Source organism: Gordionus sp. m RMFG-2023, chromosome 2 (genome assembly GCF_954871325.1).
Source record: "Gordionus sp. m RMFG-2023 chromosome 2, tfGorSpeb1-WG-v2, whole genome shotgun sequence".
NCBI classification, from domain to species: Eukaryota; Metazoa; Nematomorpha; class Gordioida; order Chordodea; family Parachordodidae; genus Gordionus; species Gordionus sp. m RMFG-2023.
This window is the reverse complement of record NC_088776.1, coordinates 58,650,768-58,668,252: the sequence shown is the minus strand read 5'-3', so window position 1 is coordinate 58,668,252 and position 17,485 is coordinate 58,650,768. Positions and strand designations below refer to the sequence as shown.

At 28.5% G+C, this 17,485-nt stretch overlaps 2 protein-coding genes across 2 annotated transcripts; both read left to right on the top strand.

Annotated features, from left to right (window-relative positions):
- Positions 1-662: 662 nt before the first annotated feature.
- Positions 663-11,821, top strand: LOC135923786 (cysteine-rich hydrophobic domain-containing protein 2-like). Its single transcript, XM_065458727.1, has 6 exons — positions 663-763; positions 813-861; positions 9,428-9,802; positions 9,893-9,949; positions 10,020-10,079; positions 11,640-11,821. The coding sequence occupies exons 1-6, from the start codon at positions 666-668 to the stop codon at positions 11,688-11,690; spliced, it is 690 nt and encodes a 229-aa protein (XP_065314799.1). The 5' UTR covers positions 663-665; the 3' UTR covers positions 11,691-11,821.
- A 2,501-nt stretch (positions 11,822-14,322) lies between these two features.
- LOC135923947 (uncharacterized) lies at positions 14,323-16,699 on the top strand. The gene is made up of 6 exons (XM_065458974.1): positions 14,323-14,436; positions 14,480-14,536; positions 14,575-14,768; positions 14,810-14,965; positions 15,079-15,215; positions 15,625-16,699. The coding sequence occupies exons 1-6, from the start codon at positions 14,378-14,380 to the stop codon at positions 16,171-16,173; spliced, it is 1,152 nt and encodes a 383-aa protein (XP_065315046.1). The 5' UTR covers positions 14,323-14,377; the 3' UTR covers positions 16,174-16,699.
- Positions 16,700-17,485: the final 786 nt, after the last annotated feature.

The window sequence follows — 17,485 nt, the reverse complement described above, 5'->3', positions numbered from 1 at the left end:
CTCACCTTTCTTCATTTTTTAATAGATATAAAATAAATGAGTAAGGATCTTTAAATTAAATATACTATACTAAATGTTTTAACAACGAACTTTCCTATATTGGTTAGGATCTTATAAATCTTTTTAAAAAAAGGCATAATAAATTAAAGGAAAAAGGGTATTTGATAAGTGATTTTAAACTCGGCTAAAATCACAATTAAACAGGATTAATTTTAGTTTCAATTAATAAACAATTATTATATTTAATAATATAAAATTAAATAATTTTTTAAAAATAATAGCCATTTAATATAAAATACAAAATTGAATTCTAAAAAAATTGTTCATAGGGCTATCAGAAAAATCTTTTCGTTTAGAGTGCCATTCAGAAATTTTTATAAACCAGGCAAATACACTCAAATTTATTAAAGAGCTCGAGCCTGCACCCTTATCCCTCCATCTCCGTGATGCTATATAATATGAAATGATATTCTTTTTAATTTTGAATATTTAATTCTAATATCTCTTTAATAAAAACGTGTAAATCTTAATAGTAAAAAAATATTTAATAGTTTTACAACAAAATAATCTTCACATTATGAAATTTCATAATTGACATTTGTCAGTGAAATTTCACATAGTTTCTATTTAAATTCCAATAATTTCTTAATATGATGATATGACATATGACTGACAACGAAGATCTTACCTTAGATAATCCAGAGAGTTATTTCATAAATAAAACTGAACCTATCATTATAAGAGGAACCGGTCATATTACTATGTAACAAATATTTAGATAAAATTCATTGATCAAAAAAATTTAATATTAGATTTGGTCTCAACAACAAATTCAATACAGATTACCCAATAGGATTGAAGGTTTTTTTATATATAAAATAAACATTTGCTAAAAATAGTATAAAAATATAATTTTTTAAAAATGATTATCTGTGCTATACTTTGTGTTTTGCATAACAAAATATAAAAACTTAATTACATTGCACTATAAGACACTGACAATTTTGTCCCCTACACCGTTAAAATGTATCCTCATATTTTCTTAACATTTTTACCCCCTCCCCTCATATATTCTGAATTCTTAACGCTTAATAACTAAAATACACTGTACTACTGAAGCCACATATTATTGATACAAGATAGCATAATATAAATATGACATTTGCATCATAAAAATTCAATTGAAAAAGATAAATGCATTATATTTTAGTATAGAATTGAGTTCATCAAGTAGATTAATTCATAAAATATTAAGGCCTATGATATTTATAATAAGACTAACCTTAACTACTGAAATAACTTTTTGACTTATAATTAGTTAGCCCTTAAGATAAAAAAGATGATTACACAATAGATTCTTTATTTAATATATAGACTTTTTGGTCAAATATACTTTAAATTACCCTCATCTAAATTGAGTTATTATTTTAATTAAGATTTAGATTCACTTATTTGATACTCATATTGATATTTATTATATAATAATTTTGGACCCTTAGAAAGAAAAACTAAATTAATAAAAAAAAATACTGTTTCGGTGAAATGAATTGTTAGGACATGCCATATAATCTTTTATTTCATAAATTATAAAGTTCAAACTGGGGGTGTTGGGGAGAATTTTTATTTAGAGACTGAGAAATGAAGAAAAAAGAAGTATGAAATTAATATTAATTCTCAAAAAGGGACTTTTTAAAACATTTTATGTTATACCTGAAATGTCATAAATATTTGATAATAAGCACATTTATATTCCTATGGCCATTCATGACAATCCCACAGAAGCAGCTGGTTCACATATTTCTCAAGATCAGACCTGCCATATAGGTAATTCCATGACAAATTGACCAGTGATTCATATGGTCAACATAAAAATGAATGAAACTTGTCATGTTAAATGTTAATAAAATCAAAATTTTAGAATGCAGCTCAACCAGATCTAAAGATATACACCTCAAAGTTGAAAATCACACAGATTTCATTAAATCTTGTTTTTTTTAAATAGAAATTCGCCTTTAAAATTATACATTGGAAAAAAAAATTCCAAGTGTTTTCTTATCTTTGATAATAATAAAAATTAACATTATTTGAAAAGAGATTTTTTTGGGTGTTGATTATTCTCTAAAAATATTTAAAATTTCAATAGCCATTTTTGTTTTTTTATTTAAATTTGTATTATTTTTGTAGATAAAAATATATAATATAGATGGCGTTATATTTAATATTCTAAATAAAAAGTATTAAAAATAAAAAAATAAACTGTAACCAATGTGATATCCAGGGGCGATATGTAAGCAGCCAGATATGATTATCATTAGGACACTATATTGTAAAATATACATATTCAAAATTTTATGTACAAATTATTATATTTTTATAAAAATCAAATATAAGCCAAAGGCCCACAATAGGTGGGAAAAGATTCTTCAACAAAATTTATAGGGAATAAATTCACCAAATAGTGCTTCTTCCACCCCCTTGGCAAAAGGGAGTGTTTCGAAAAAACATTTACAATTCCCCTTTAGGAATTCAAATTGAATTTTTTGTCTGAGGGAAATGGACTCGTTTTTAACCCCTAACCTTATTGAAATTTTATTTGCCCAATTGATTTAAAAATTTTAGGGATTGGGGACCGGAGTTTTCCAAAACACTAATAATTTAGAGGGATAAAAATAAAAGAATTTTAAAGGGACATTGCATTTTGATTTCTTGGAGTTCCAAGAGGTCTGAGATTCTATTAGCGGGAAATGAGGTAACACATGACACATCCCAGACAAGTCTTTTGCCGGCGAGCCACGATGTTAAAGACATGCTAACGGGACGCTTACCATCCTCATTTAGGAGACCTAACAGCTCCAAACTATTGGGGAAAGAGGCCGAAATCAAAGATTGCCGATCAACCTATTTAGATTGTCATGTCGCAAAAAAGCGGCCACTGACTTTAGAGAAACAACGTCTAGAAAATGGACCTTGCTTATTGCAGGCAGCACAGATGTCAACAGACGGGATAAGACAACCTAGCCTATGCATCGTTTGTGAGTAACATTTCATTTTTCCACTCAGGATCGCGTCTAGCCCTTCATGACCGTTAGGATTTTTTTACGTTTCTGAGTAGTCGAATAGATTCGGGACATAAACAAAGTTTTTCAAATGCACATTGAAGCAAGGGAACTAGAAATCTCTTTAAATGGCTGTAAACGGATTGCTTGGATCCTTGGAGAACTAGAGTAAGCTAATATTGTTTGGCCCGAAGTTAAAAGGGGATCGTTCAACTGGATATACGCCTTATTCTTTTTGGTGCACGTCTTGTTTCTTTAACCAAACTGGATGGTGGTATTAGACCCATAACCATAGGGTCATTTTTTCGTTGATTAATCGCCAAGGTTATAGTAAATAGATCCGGTCTAAGGTCTGTTCCCTCCTATTTCCCTCATAGTTAGGTTTTAGAGTTAGAGGTGGGTGCGAAATGGCCTCACATATAGCGTATTTTTATGAACACCGAGGCAAATAAGGTTTTCTGCAAGTTAAACTTAAGAAATGCCTTCAACAGCATTTATAGGAGCTCATTTTTAACTTCTTTCTTACAATATTTACCCAAATATGGGAATTTCCTTAATTCCTGCTATGGATTTCCATCGTTACTCAAACTCGAGGAATTTTCTCTCTGAAGAGGGGATTCAACAAGGTGATCCACTAGGTCCCTTGTTCTTTATTATTGGTATTCAGGATTTGATCAAAAATTTAAAGTCTATTTTCTAATTAAACCTTAATTTATGGTATCTTGACGATGGCTCTTTTGGCGAATCTTTACCCAATGTTATGTCGGCCATCGAGTACGTTGAAATGGAAGATTCATAAATTGGTCTTTCCTTTAATAGAAAAAAATGTGATATATCTTCCCTCAACAATAAGGATTTTATCCCTCCCCCAGTTTTTAAAATCATTTCGCACGAGGAACTCTGCCTGTTAGGTTCTCCTATCGGCTTTTCGACCATCTTTTGTCGAAATATTTTTGACATTTTGATTCAATCTCTTTTTAATTCCCTAAGAATCTCCTAATCTTTCTTTTTTTTTTCCCTCACCAAAATGTTTTTTCTTAAATAAATTCTTGCACATCTTTAAATCTTCCCCGGCTTTCCGATATAATTCGCTCCTTAAGTTCTCCGAATTAAAATTTAAACATTTTATCGAATCCCTTTTACTCCTAAAGTTTTGTGATTTTAATTGGTCATTTGCCTATTTGTCTGCTTACCAGGGAGGACTTGGATTTTCATCCCGCAATTCAATGGCAATTACTCGTTTTCTTTCTTCTCGGATATCCTTTAACTACTCTATTTCCTCGATTATCGAGTTGAACGATCCCCCTTTAACTTCGTCCAAACTATCTTGGCTTACTCTATTTCTCCGAGGATCCGAGCACCCCGTTACCCGCCATTTAAAGAGCTTTCTTGTTCCCATGCTTCAATGTGCATTTGAAAAACTTTATTTGTGTCCCGAATCTATTCGACTACTCAGAAACGCAAAAAAAATCCTAACGGTCATGAATGACTAGACGCGATCCTGTGTGGAAAAAAGAAAATGTTACAAATAACGATGAGTTTCAAATTGCCACTGGCCTTCGGCTAGCTGTCTTATCCCGTCTGTTGACATCTGTGCTGCTTGCAATAAAGGTCCATTTAAATCGACTCAAATCAGCATAAAATTTTAGGATTTTTAGTCAGTGGCCGTTTTTTGCGACTTGACAATCTAAATAGGTTGATCGGCAAACAATAGTTTTAGGCCGTTAGGTCTCCTAAATGAGGAAAGCGTCCCGTTGGCATGTCTTTAACGTCGTGGCTTTACGGCAAAAGACTTTTCTAGGATGTGTCATGTGTTACCTCATTTCCCGCTAGTAGAAACTCAGACCTCTTGGAAATCCAAGAAATGCAATGTCCTTAAAATTCTTTTATTTTTAATTTTTAGTGTTTTGGGAAACCTCGGTTCCCCAAATCCCTAAAATTTTGAAATCAATTGGGTATAAAAAAATTTCCAATAAAGTGGGTGATTGAAAACGAGTCCCTTTCCTTCAAACATAAAATTCGATTTGAAATCCTAAAAGGGAATTACAAGTGGTTAAAAAATTTTTTTTTTTTAAATATTGTTGCAAATGCTTTGACTTCTAAATCAAAACATTAAATAAAATATACGATTAAATTGTTTTTGTATTTAAACCGAAATTTATCTTACATTCAATTTTGTATTTGTGGGTCGTTTTTTAAAAATGGCCCGATTAAGATTTTGGCCAAAATAATTTATATAAACCTGTAGATTTTGTTCGTAGATGGGCACAAAAGTTTGGACCGGTGTTGTTAAACGGAACTCAATATTTTATCCAGAACATTCTTTATTCTGGCTAAAATATAAAAATCGGCTCAAAACGAGCCTTTTTAACAACACTAATTTGGACCTCATTTTGCCAAAATCTTGAGGCATACTTATTATAATTTTGGCGAAAATCTTAATCTCGCCGTCTTGAAAAATCTACTGCTTTTTTTTTAAAAAACAGTTGAATTGAATTTAAAAAATAGTAAATATATTTAAAAATAAATTTTTTAAAATAAATTTTATTAGCTATCATTTTTTTTTAAAAAAAACCTGCAACATAGCTAGCTTACTCACGAAAATTAGAGCTATACCCTAGTGATCTGCACGGGCCTAATTTTTTAGGCCCGACCCGGCCCGAAATTTTTTTTAAAAAATTTTTCCCGGCCCGGCCCGAACACGAATTTTTTTTAGAAACTTTTGCCGGCCCGGCCCGAACCCGAAATTTTTGCCGGCCCGGCCCGAACCCGAATTTTTTTTAATTCATCCTAAAGTAATAATTATATTTTTTTTAGCTTTTAGTTTATTTTTGATATTTAAGATTTTGTTTTTGCAAAAAATATCTTAGTAAACAGAAAATTTATTTAGTATTTAATTATTTATTTAAAATACTATCAAAAATGCCTATAAACCAAAAATAATTATAATGTTAAATTACACAACTATATATTAGATTCATATTTATAATTATCATTTAAAAATATCAAAGCATCAACATTTTCTGGTGACAGTCTATTTCTTCTTTCGTCTAATAACCTTCCAGTCTTTGAAAAAGTTCTCTCTGAAGTTGTGGACGTTGCAGGAATTGCTAGAATTTTTCTAGCCAATTTTGTCATCTTTGGTAATCTAATTTCATTTTTATTCCACCATTTTAATATATCTTTTTCTGGATCTATATTTTCATTATTCTCTTTTATGTTTAAATTCTTATAAATTTCAAGCTCATCTGTTTCTTTTTTTTCATATTCTTCCTCATTGTCCTCCCATCTTTCATATTCATTGCCTGATATATAAAAATAATATAAATAGAACAATTTTAAATGTACCTTTAGATCTTTTAGGCGATTCCACAATTTGAGAAACGCCTTGAATATCCAAATCTATAATATCAATTGAAGGACAATATTCTTCAGAATTAATTATATTTTTGACTGAATTCTCTACTTCTAATATTTCCATTGATGATAACATTCTTAATTTTCTATATTTGGGGCATAAAAATGTCGCTATTTTATGCAAAATATTGATTTTAAATTTAGATAATAAAAAATTTTTTAAATTGGTTTTTATTTCTTTTATTTCATTGTTTTGATAAAATGAATCATTTAAATCCTCGTGAAGAATATTATTAAAGCATAGCAGTACTTTATGTAAAGTAGGATTAATATCTCCTTCTAGTTCTTTAGTAGCTTTATCAAAAGGATATAAAATATCAATCAAATTTTTCAAAATAGATTTCTCCAAGTTTTCCATTTTATTAATATCTCCCTTGGATGATAAAAAATTGACGATGTCATCATATTGGTTATAAATAGATTTCAACATATTTAATTTTGAATTCCATCTAGTTTCGATATCTTGTTGTAATGTTTTGTCTAAATATTGATTCATGCCGGTTTGTTTAAAATACATGGTTAATTTTTTAGCAGAAATAAGGGTTTGATATATATTAGGAGCGATAATTTTCAAAGATTGTTCCTTAAAGGTATTTCGAAGAACAGTATTTAATAGATGTGCGCTGCAATTTAATCTGGTGTATTTTTCTAGGGCTTTAATTATATTAGCTCCTTGATCAGATATAAATATTATATTTTTCACTTGATCGGGAATTATTCCAATTGCAGCAAAATTTTGTAGCATTTCCTTATGTATGTTCGCGGCGGTTTTTTTCTCTTCTTTAAACTTATTCGTAAATAAAACATGTTTATATAAGGTTTCACCTTCGATATAATGAATTGAAACAGTTAAATAGGAAAACTTTTTAAAAGAATCTGTCCACATGTCTGTTGTAGCAGAGCATTTTTTATCAAATAATTGAACATTTATTTTATTAACCAAATTTGTTCTAATTTGATCCGTCATAACTATAGCATTTCTCGATAAAGTAGTTGGATGGGGAATAATTTCGCTACAGTCAATATTACCGTAAATGGAGCCAATTTGAATAAAATTTTGAGCCATTTTTATAAAGCCATCTCCAGTTATCGAATCAAAGGCACGCATGTCCTTGGCGCAATAATAGATCAAGGTATCACATAGTTTCTTTTTAATAGTTAAGGAAGAATTTAGATCTATTTTCTTTTGAATATACCTAGTTATTTTAGGAATAGAGGAATCGTCATTCTTAACGCACTTGTGACGTCTTAAATGAGAATTTCCAGATGTGCTTTTATATTGTAATATACTATTACATTTTTTACATTGGACGTAATCAAGTTTTTTGTTTTTATCATCAAATATGTCTTCAAAATTTTCCCATATATTGCTTTTACCTAAATGGGGCAAACAAATATATGTTCCATTTTGTATTTGTTTTTTTAAAAAAATTAAATTCATTTTTAAATTATATTTAAAATATAAGTTTTATAAAAAAACATTTAAATTATTTTACCCATAATAAATATATATGACATATGGGGTCTACTTTCTAAATAAATAAAATTAAATATTTATATTTTACAAATAAAAAATGTTGCCGCCTTGTTTCTTAAAAAAAAGTTTAAATATATATTTATACCAAGAATAAAAGATACATGCCATCATATGGCGTCTAGCTTCTTCAAATAAAATTAAATATTTTTATTTTACAAAAAATATTAGTGCCAATATTAAAAATATTTTAAGGCCCGGCCCGACCCGGCCCGAATTTTTTTAAAAAATATTAGACCCGACCCAACCCGAACCCTAATTTTTTTTTAAAGTAGGCCCAAACCCGGCCCGAAGCCCGTTCGGGCCGGGCCGGGTACGGGCCGGGCCTACTTTTGCAGATCTCTACTATACCCTATAGCTACTTTAAAAAGATATCTATGAAAAAGTAGCCCAGGCTTAGCTACCCGTATAGTCAGCTTGCCAAACATTTGTTTGTATGACAATTATATAAAATTCATCTCTAATTCACTCTTTTTATTTTTTTCACCCCTTCCCCCCCAACCCCAATTTTTTTTATTATATGCACCATAATTCTTATACATTTAAAAAATCGAATAATAACTTTCATTTTATTTTTTATTCCGCCATCAGCTGATTCTTTTATTGTATCATTCAAGAAAATTTTACATTCAAGGAACATTTAACTGAAGGAAGTTTTTTTTTGATTGGATGAGATGTATTTAAAATTAAACAAGTATCTGAGGTAAGGAGCTCGAGTAAAGGTTAGAGAGATGTGAATGAGGCAGAATCGTTAACCCAAATTATACTTCAGAAATTTAAAATTGTTTGGTTGGGCATTTCGAGACTGCAGACAAAACAGAGACCGATTTATGGGCAACCCATCAATCTCGGGCGGGTTTAGACCTCTTTCAAAAAATCGATTTTGATTAAGTTCCCCGTTACAAAAAATTCCTGTTATATATCATGAATGTATTTTTTAAAGATAAAATTTAATCATTTTTTAATTAACAATTCATGGATCACGTGATTTTATAAATAGACGAATAGAAAATTTTAATAAAATCAGTTATTACAACAGCTGGGAGTCGAATAAAAGATGCCACTCTCGTTTTCGAAAGTAGTGTTTATTAAATCGCTCCATGTGACCAGTCCAAAACGTTTTAACTGATTTCTTACCCTGCATTCAGCAGTTAGCGCCGTGGCGAATTATACAAAATAAGCCTGAATGCTTGTATTATCCACTGTTAATGCAGGGGTAAAAAGTCGTTGAGAATTAAGCCGTTAAAAATGATGAATTCACATCTCTGCAATGAATATTAACGGTATTATTTGATACGTCAATCAATCTTTATACCGCTGTTATCTTGAACCGGACGGAGATGTTTATCCATTGACTGCCTCGAGAAAAAAAATGTTGAAAAAATATAACCTTAAAAAAAAAATATAAACTTTATGAAAGGTTGCCCCCGAAGAGTTTAAGGACACCATAAACAGGATAAACGCGATCATCCAAAACTCCCTGTTCTTTAATTACGACAAACGCAAAGCGGATATCAGGAAAAAAAACGACACCTTGATTCAAAATCGTAATTATATTCGTAATGTCACCGGAACCGAAATTAGTTCCGACAATGTTGGGAGCAACGTAAATCAAACCGGTTCGAATCATCGACAAAATCAAGATTTTGCCACGGATACAAGCAGACGAAACAATAAAAAAAGGATGCGTGATAGAAATCTCGTGTTTCTTTTGGCGTTACTGTTCGGTGGAATTCTTTTTTGTTTCTGTACCTGTGGCCTATCCCTCCTACCAATTATCTGTTTAAACGAAAAAGTTGGTTTTTTTTTAAAAAATTAAATTTCTTTCTTTTCTTTCTTTAAATTTAATTTTTTTTTTTACAAAAAATATTTATTTTTACAACAGACCAAAAAACGAATTGAAAAGGCTTTCGAAATGGAGAATATTTGCCTATATCATAAGGTTTCATTAAACCGTTTCTCCGTCCTTTTATAAATAAAAAATCCATCTTTTTAAAAAATTTAAAATATAGCTGGGATATCATTGGAGCCTTGGAAAACAAAAATGCCAAAACAGCAACTTAGTCGAATACGTACGTATATCATAATTGACATTATATTCTATATTATTAATATCTATATTAAGGTCTCGAGTATAGTAATCGCGATGTTCGCTATAAGCAACACATATAAATTATACAGCTACGCCAACGTTTTAGCGATAAATTACTACGCGTCGCTTAAACGAACATCGCGCCATTTCGCGCTCACTATTTAAACGTGATCTTAAGATTTACATATTTAACTCATTTTGAAAAAAATAATAAAAATTTGCTTCTTTTTCGAAAGGTATTATTTTGGCTTGTTAATTATAATTTCTTCCATATTTTATTCGAAGGTGCCAGTATTTTTTTAAAAAAAATATTTAAAACATTTGTAATAACAAATTTTTATTTATATATACTTTATAAATATAAATGAAAAATATGTCACTATCAGTTATCTTCCAATAATTTTGGCCAAATAAATTAATATATATATCCCCTGGTCAGTAGTTATAGTAAACATTTTTTCTTTTATTACATATTTAGGTAATTATTATTAAGGTAAATTATTCATTTTAGTGGGATATTATAACTTTAGTTAATTTTTTTCTAAAAAATAATATATTAGAGAAATATTTTAGTAGTTAATTTTTTTGTTTCATAAGAGTATAATATATTTAAAAAAAATATGCTGCAAAGTTAATGTTTTTAATATACGAGGTGAATATAATAATAATAATAATAATATTTGTATACCACTAATAGATAATATATTAATTTTAAATGATATTAATATATTTTTTTTTCCAGAAATTAGTATTAATATTTTTTATCAGGAAAAAAACTTAACATCAGATTTTGCTAACACTTTGAAAAATAAAGGTTTAGTATCATCTTCTGCCGGAAGTGGTATCTCCGTCCTAGGTCATCTGACTATACAGTTCAGATGGCAAAGGCTCATCATCTACCATGTAACCACTTTGAAAAATAGGTCATCCTCTAACATGAGATTTTTTTTTGTTCACCCAAATATTCGCCAGCGTTATCTACTAATTCTATATTTCTATCCATAATTGCGAAGACATTAACTTCCTTCGGCTCTCACGCCCTAGACTTTTTTTTGAAAAAAGAGTTAGGGCAACGGATCGCCATTAGGACCGATCCCAACGAGGGATACCGGTAGAGTTTGACCCTACACGTACTCGTTCATTATGGAAAATGAACTTACACCTATAAACTGGACACATATTCGCAAAATATTGACCCTTATTGGATGGAAAATTGCATTCGAGTTAACGCTTTGCCTAGTTTCTCCCCCCCCCCGTCTCGGATTTAAAATATCTAAACACGAATCCTATTCCTTTCCTAAGTTATATCTGCTTGGAAAATTTTTTTGATGAACATTAAATTTTTAATGATCAAATTTTTTTTTTTACTGATAAAATAAAATACTGACCAATTTTAGTATTTAATACTAATATTCTATTATTTATATTGATTAAAAATATTCATTTTAAAAATACTGGGAATTTCGTAAAAAATTACTGGAGGTTTTAATGATTCACTGATATGTAATTTATACCCTTTTTATAAAATTTATTCTATTAGGTACTAATGATTGAAAATTTGCCGAAAGTTAACTTAAATAAACCCGATTGATATAATATAATTTATATTTCCTATCTTTTTATATCCATATTTATATTAGTATAAATAATATTTATATTCATACTTCGCACGCTTATTGTCGAAATATATTTTTAAATTAATTATATTAGTGTTAAAAAAAAAGTATTCTATTTAGCTACTTATTGTATTTATTTGTATAATTTGTAACGTTAATTAATAAAAATATTTAAAATTTAAACGCATTTATGTATTATATTATTATTATTATTATGAATTATGATTATATTTTATAAAAAAAAAAATTTTTCTTCATAAATTGTTAGTAATCAAATAAAATTTAATATAAGACTATTGAAAAAATTTATAAATATTTATATAATTGTTTAATAGGGAAATCATATTTTATATTATGAATAATTAAATCATAAAGTGCTTGTACTAGTGTTGTTAAACAACTCGATTTAAGCCTATTTTTAAAAACGTAACTCTAGCCGAAAAATATAGTCTAAGCCTCGTGATTTCGGTAATAGATGTTCAAACCCTTCTGTCACCTATGATCTAAATCTTAAGACTTGAATAATATTTTTCCTAATAAAATATTGAGTTAATGGTTTTTAAAAATCGGCTCTAAATGAGCCGTTTAACAACACAAACTCTACATACATACAATGCTGATTTCTTTCTTTTTCTGGTAAGAGAGTTTGAAATGTTTTTTAAAAGGTTTTTGATCTTTGAACATTTTACAGTAATAAAATTTTGAGAATTCTCAAACAAGATTTTTGATCAATTTTTACCTAAAATTTCAAATCTTTGTTTTGAATGAGAGATCGGCACAATTGCCGAGGAATGAAAGATATTCTATAAAAATATCTTTTATAAGTAAATGTTTAGTTTAAAAAATTTTTCATGTTTGAAATCACAAATGTTTTTTTTTTTAAATCTTTAATTTTGTGATCTTAATATCCCCCAAACTGAAGATTTTTTTAAAATATTCTGTGCGTATGATATATTCCAAAAATCAATTATTCAGTTAATTTTATTCGATTCATATTTTATGAATGCGAATTTCGAATTGAATACGATATATATTATTCGATCGAATTTTGTTTTTTTTTATCTATTGTTCTATCTAATTATTCGTATTATTTAAATTATTCGAATTAATTTGTAAATATTCAAAATTATTTTTAAAATATTTGGATTATTCAGAAATATTCAAAACTATTAATAGATAGTTGAAATTATTCTTAATTATATATCATGTTTCTTTGCTGGACTATTCATTTATTTTTAAAATTTTTTTTTTCCACATCTATAAATCATCACTTTTTAAATTTTAATTATCCATTTTTGAAAATTTTTCAGGGAATTTATTATTCGAATCAAATATTCGATGAATCAAATCTAATAATGTTTTTGATTGTTCGAATCGATAATACGGATTGAATAAGAATAATGCAAATGTTCGATCCATATTTTTGTAGGTATATTAAGATATAATGTATTAGGCTACAGCTACCCATCAAACAATCTACGACATTTGTATCTTATAATAATACCTAGATCAGCGTCTACATGACAGGATTTTCACTGAATGCAAACCCCCTTTAAAAACCTTTGACTACCCTCCTAAAAAAATTTCAAAACTAGATAAACATATTTGATATTTTTAAAATATTTAAATGAAGTAAAATTTCCATAATATATATATAGGAAATTCCGTGTCTGGTTTCTTCAATGAAATATATTCATCAAATTATTCGAAATCGATTCAGTTGAAGCCATGCTGATATATCCAAAAATATAATTTTGGAATATATTAAAATAAGAGAAATTATTCGAGTATATAAATTCGCAAAAGTTTAAAGAAATATATGCCATCAAGTAGCTTATATGCGCTCCAGTTTTTTTCGTTGTAAGAATTAAGCTAGTCATTTATTCATTGAAAAACTCAATTTAAGGAATTTTATATGTAGAAATAGCTTCAACAAAAAGCTATAATCCTATATTTAAATTTGTTATACGCAAGCGTAGTTAAGTTTTTCGTCTCCTTTAAAAAATACACTAGAGCTGTTAAAAAAACTTTGAATAGAGCTATTAAAAAATTAGGGTAAAAAAAGAGAAATTTGATGGTAGAGTAAAAAAATTTATGAAGACCTTAAATTATTTTGAGTAGCCCGGTCAGAGGCTTGTATTAGGTAGGCCTCAAACTCTAATTATGGAAGAACCCTACCTAATATTTTCCCTCATTCTTTAGAAAATACTGGAAATTGTAGTTGAGTAATGGCTTAATGTCTGCAAATAAGGCTCAATCTTAAGGCATTTGTTGGAGAATATTTGTTAACATTAAGGCGTTTTAATTTATATTAGTTTCTTCCAAATTTGAGTTGCTATTTAAAAAAAAAATCTGAGGCAAAAATATTAGTTTTTGTCTAAAAACTTGGTTTAGCAGATTTTTTAGCGGGTTAAAAATTAGTTTAAAAGCCTAAAAATATAGTGATTACCCAAGTATACTGGTAATATCTGTGAATACATATATTTAAAAAATAGATATTTCAAAAGCTTATAGGACCTTACCGCACTGCTAAATCTGTCAGTAATTGTGCTAAGTTAGTGCTATCGGGCCACGTATTTCCAAAATTCAATCTTGGTAATGATTAGTATTTAGTAAAAATTATTTAAATGCCATCTAAGGTTTGGTCAAAAGTATTTTCCATATGTTTTCAAGCTTGAGGAAAACAATAACCGATACCTTACAACAAGGGTTAATACCCAGGTTAGATCACCTTAATAAATAAATATCTAAATTATAATCTTAGAAACGAGGAAACTGATAAAATAAAAATAAAATCTTCATTGGAAATTTTAGTTGATAAGTAAATTTATTGAGATTTTAATCTATTAATAATATTAGCACAAGTGACATATGGTCTAACATTCATCATGAAACTACAAAAAACTCTCAAAAGGCTACAAATATTGATAATGTACTATCAGAAATTTTATCAAAATGTAATGAAAATGATAAAATACTGACAAAGGTAATCAATTCAGCTGAATCACTCACAGAAATGATGAACAATATGAATAAAATATTATCCTCTATATGTAAATATGTATAAACATAATGTATATAATAAATATCTAAGCTGGTTTGGAAAGTCTATTTGAAGACACTGAAAATTCATTATACTTGTTGCAAGATACTACTGATCAGATGGACATACAGGAAAATAAACTTAACCATCGTTTGAAACTAGCAGCATATAGAGAAGAAAAAAGAATGCAATTGGAAAACTTACAATGTTATTAAACAAAATTGATTTTAAATGTATTTATAATCTTTTCTTTTTAATAAAATTCTTAAGCATAAAAACCTAAGTAATGCCATATAATAATTTTAAATAATTATATTTAGCTGAGATGGAAATCTCTTATCATTCACAGATTTTGGAAAAGCGGCAAAATATGAGTGAAGAAGAAAAACAACGACGTAATCGATTAGAAGAGGTATTTTTGTCTGGCCTTCCTGGATTATTCCTAGATAACAATAAGGTATTTTTTATATTTATCAGATAATGGTCCAAACCTTTATCCTATGAAAAAAACCTTCAGTCTTATGTAACATTTTTCTGGATAAAATATTGAGTTAGCCATTTTTAAAAGTCAGTTAAAGTCAAGCAGCTTAATAACTAATATATTTAATATTATAAAAAATTTATTGACTATTTACTTAAATCAAAGTAGTTTTTCATTGCTGCATAATAAAATAATCATTTTTTAAGTTACATAGAGGTACCATCCTATACTTAAAATAAGATAACACCATATATAGGCTCTTACATTGTGTACACTTTACCTCCTTTGAGAAAGATAAACTTGTATGCAATTTCTATCATGATAGTGAACTTAATTATCAACTTTCCCCTTTTTAAATTATTTAAATTTTTTTTTTACTGAATAGAAAGATGACAGAATAAAGATAGTGGATATAATAACTACTAACAAAGTCCCAACCTCTAGAAATTCAATTGAGAAACATTCAAATAATGAAATTTTACCATCACCTTCTAACAAAACCATACATTCAGAATTGGGAATGGTAACATCACAAGATCTCAGAGACTTGGAAATTCCAGATTCTCTTTCAACTTCTGTAAGCCTAACAAGTTCCCAGAAAAACGATCATGAAACTAAAGATCCCAATGACTTTGAACATCTCAACATGACACTGACAGATGAAATGGTAGGAAAAACACCTTTCAGCAAAAATAATGATATCACTGAACTTAGTACAGATACAAATAATAAAGAAGCCGATGCTGGATTTGAAATGATGGGTTCGTTGCTGAGTGAAGATATGTCAAAGTTAAATGATTCGACATTCATAAATTTAGATAAAACCAACACCGCCAAAACAATAAGCAAAAACGATATTCATGAAAAATTAGCGAATACCGAAAAATTTATCAAAAGTTTAGAGGATGAAATTTCGGAAGCCACAAATGATTAATTTTTTTTTAAAAATGAAACAATATCCAAAATTATTTATTTTTTGTAAAATTGAAAATGTATAATTTAATGTAATTTATTTTAAGTACACGTGATCTAGTGTTTGTTAAATCAACCCCCCCCCCCCCCTCCCATCCCTCCCTTAAAAAAATAAATTACTCTTAATAATAAGTTTGGCTAAGTCCATATTGTAGTTGTCCAAATTTATGTGATTTAACAACCCTGGTATGGTACAATATTATTCAATGCACCTTATAAATTTTTTTAAAACATTTTTATAAATTGCTTTTTTTATTATTAGTTCTTGTTATTTTGCCCAAAATATTTCGACCAGTCATTAATTTATACCATTATTTTTTTTTAAAAAAAATAATATATTATTTATGTTTATATCTCATTTTAAAATCATTATGAATTGAATTTGTAAATCAAAAAATAAAGAGCCCATATTTTGAAACAGAATTTTTTCAAAAAAAAAATACACTTATTTTCTTAGTAAAATAATTTCTAATACTGAAATTTGTGAATAATAATAATTCATATTTTCCATAGATTTAAATAAAATGAATATCTACATCTCAACCTAATAAATTTTTTAGATATATATAAAAAATTGACAAAATTATTTCGACATCCACTGATAGTACATTCATTGCCTTCTTGCAAGAATTATGTAGTATATGGCATATACAGCTAATTGGTATTAATTCATTATTGTGCTGCCCCAATTCGGTATCTTTGGTTTTTGCCAAAATTTACAGAGGCATTAGCGCAGAAATCTGACATGTAAATCATTAATAACCCTGAATCAGCTATATTTACCTTGTGAATATCATGATTTGCACCCAATTTTTACTTCTTGCATCATTTATGATAGTAATTTTAAAAATATAATATTCATTTTCCTTTCATATTTTATAAATGATATACGAATTTATTTATTTTTTTTAAAAATGATTTTATTTGTGTCTCACATCTTCTTGGAAATTTTTAAAAAATACTTTAATATAATCAGAACAAGGTATTTTTATATTGATTATAAATCATCATAATCATTTTCGTTGTTGTAATAATCGGAGTTGTAATGATGCCTTCTGTGGCCATAACCATATCCTCCTCCGCCATGCCCATAGCCTCCACCATAACTTCCGTCATTCCCATAGCTTTGTCCATAACTTCCGCCATGCCCATAACCTCCGCCATGCCCATAGCCTCCGTGTCCGTACCCACCATTCCCTCCATAGTAATGTGCCGTGACCTGGACACTACTTTTGGACAGTTGGTCAAAGGTTAACAACATAAGTAAGAAAATC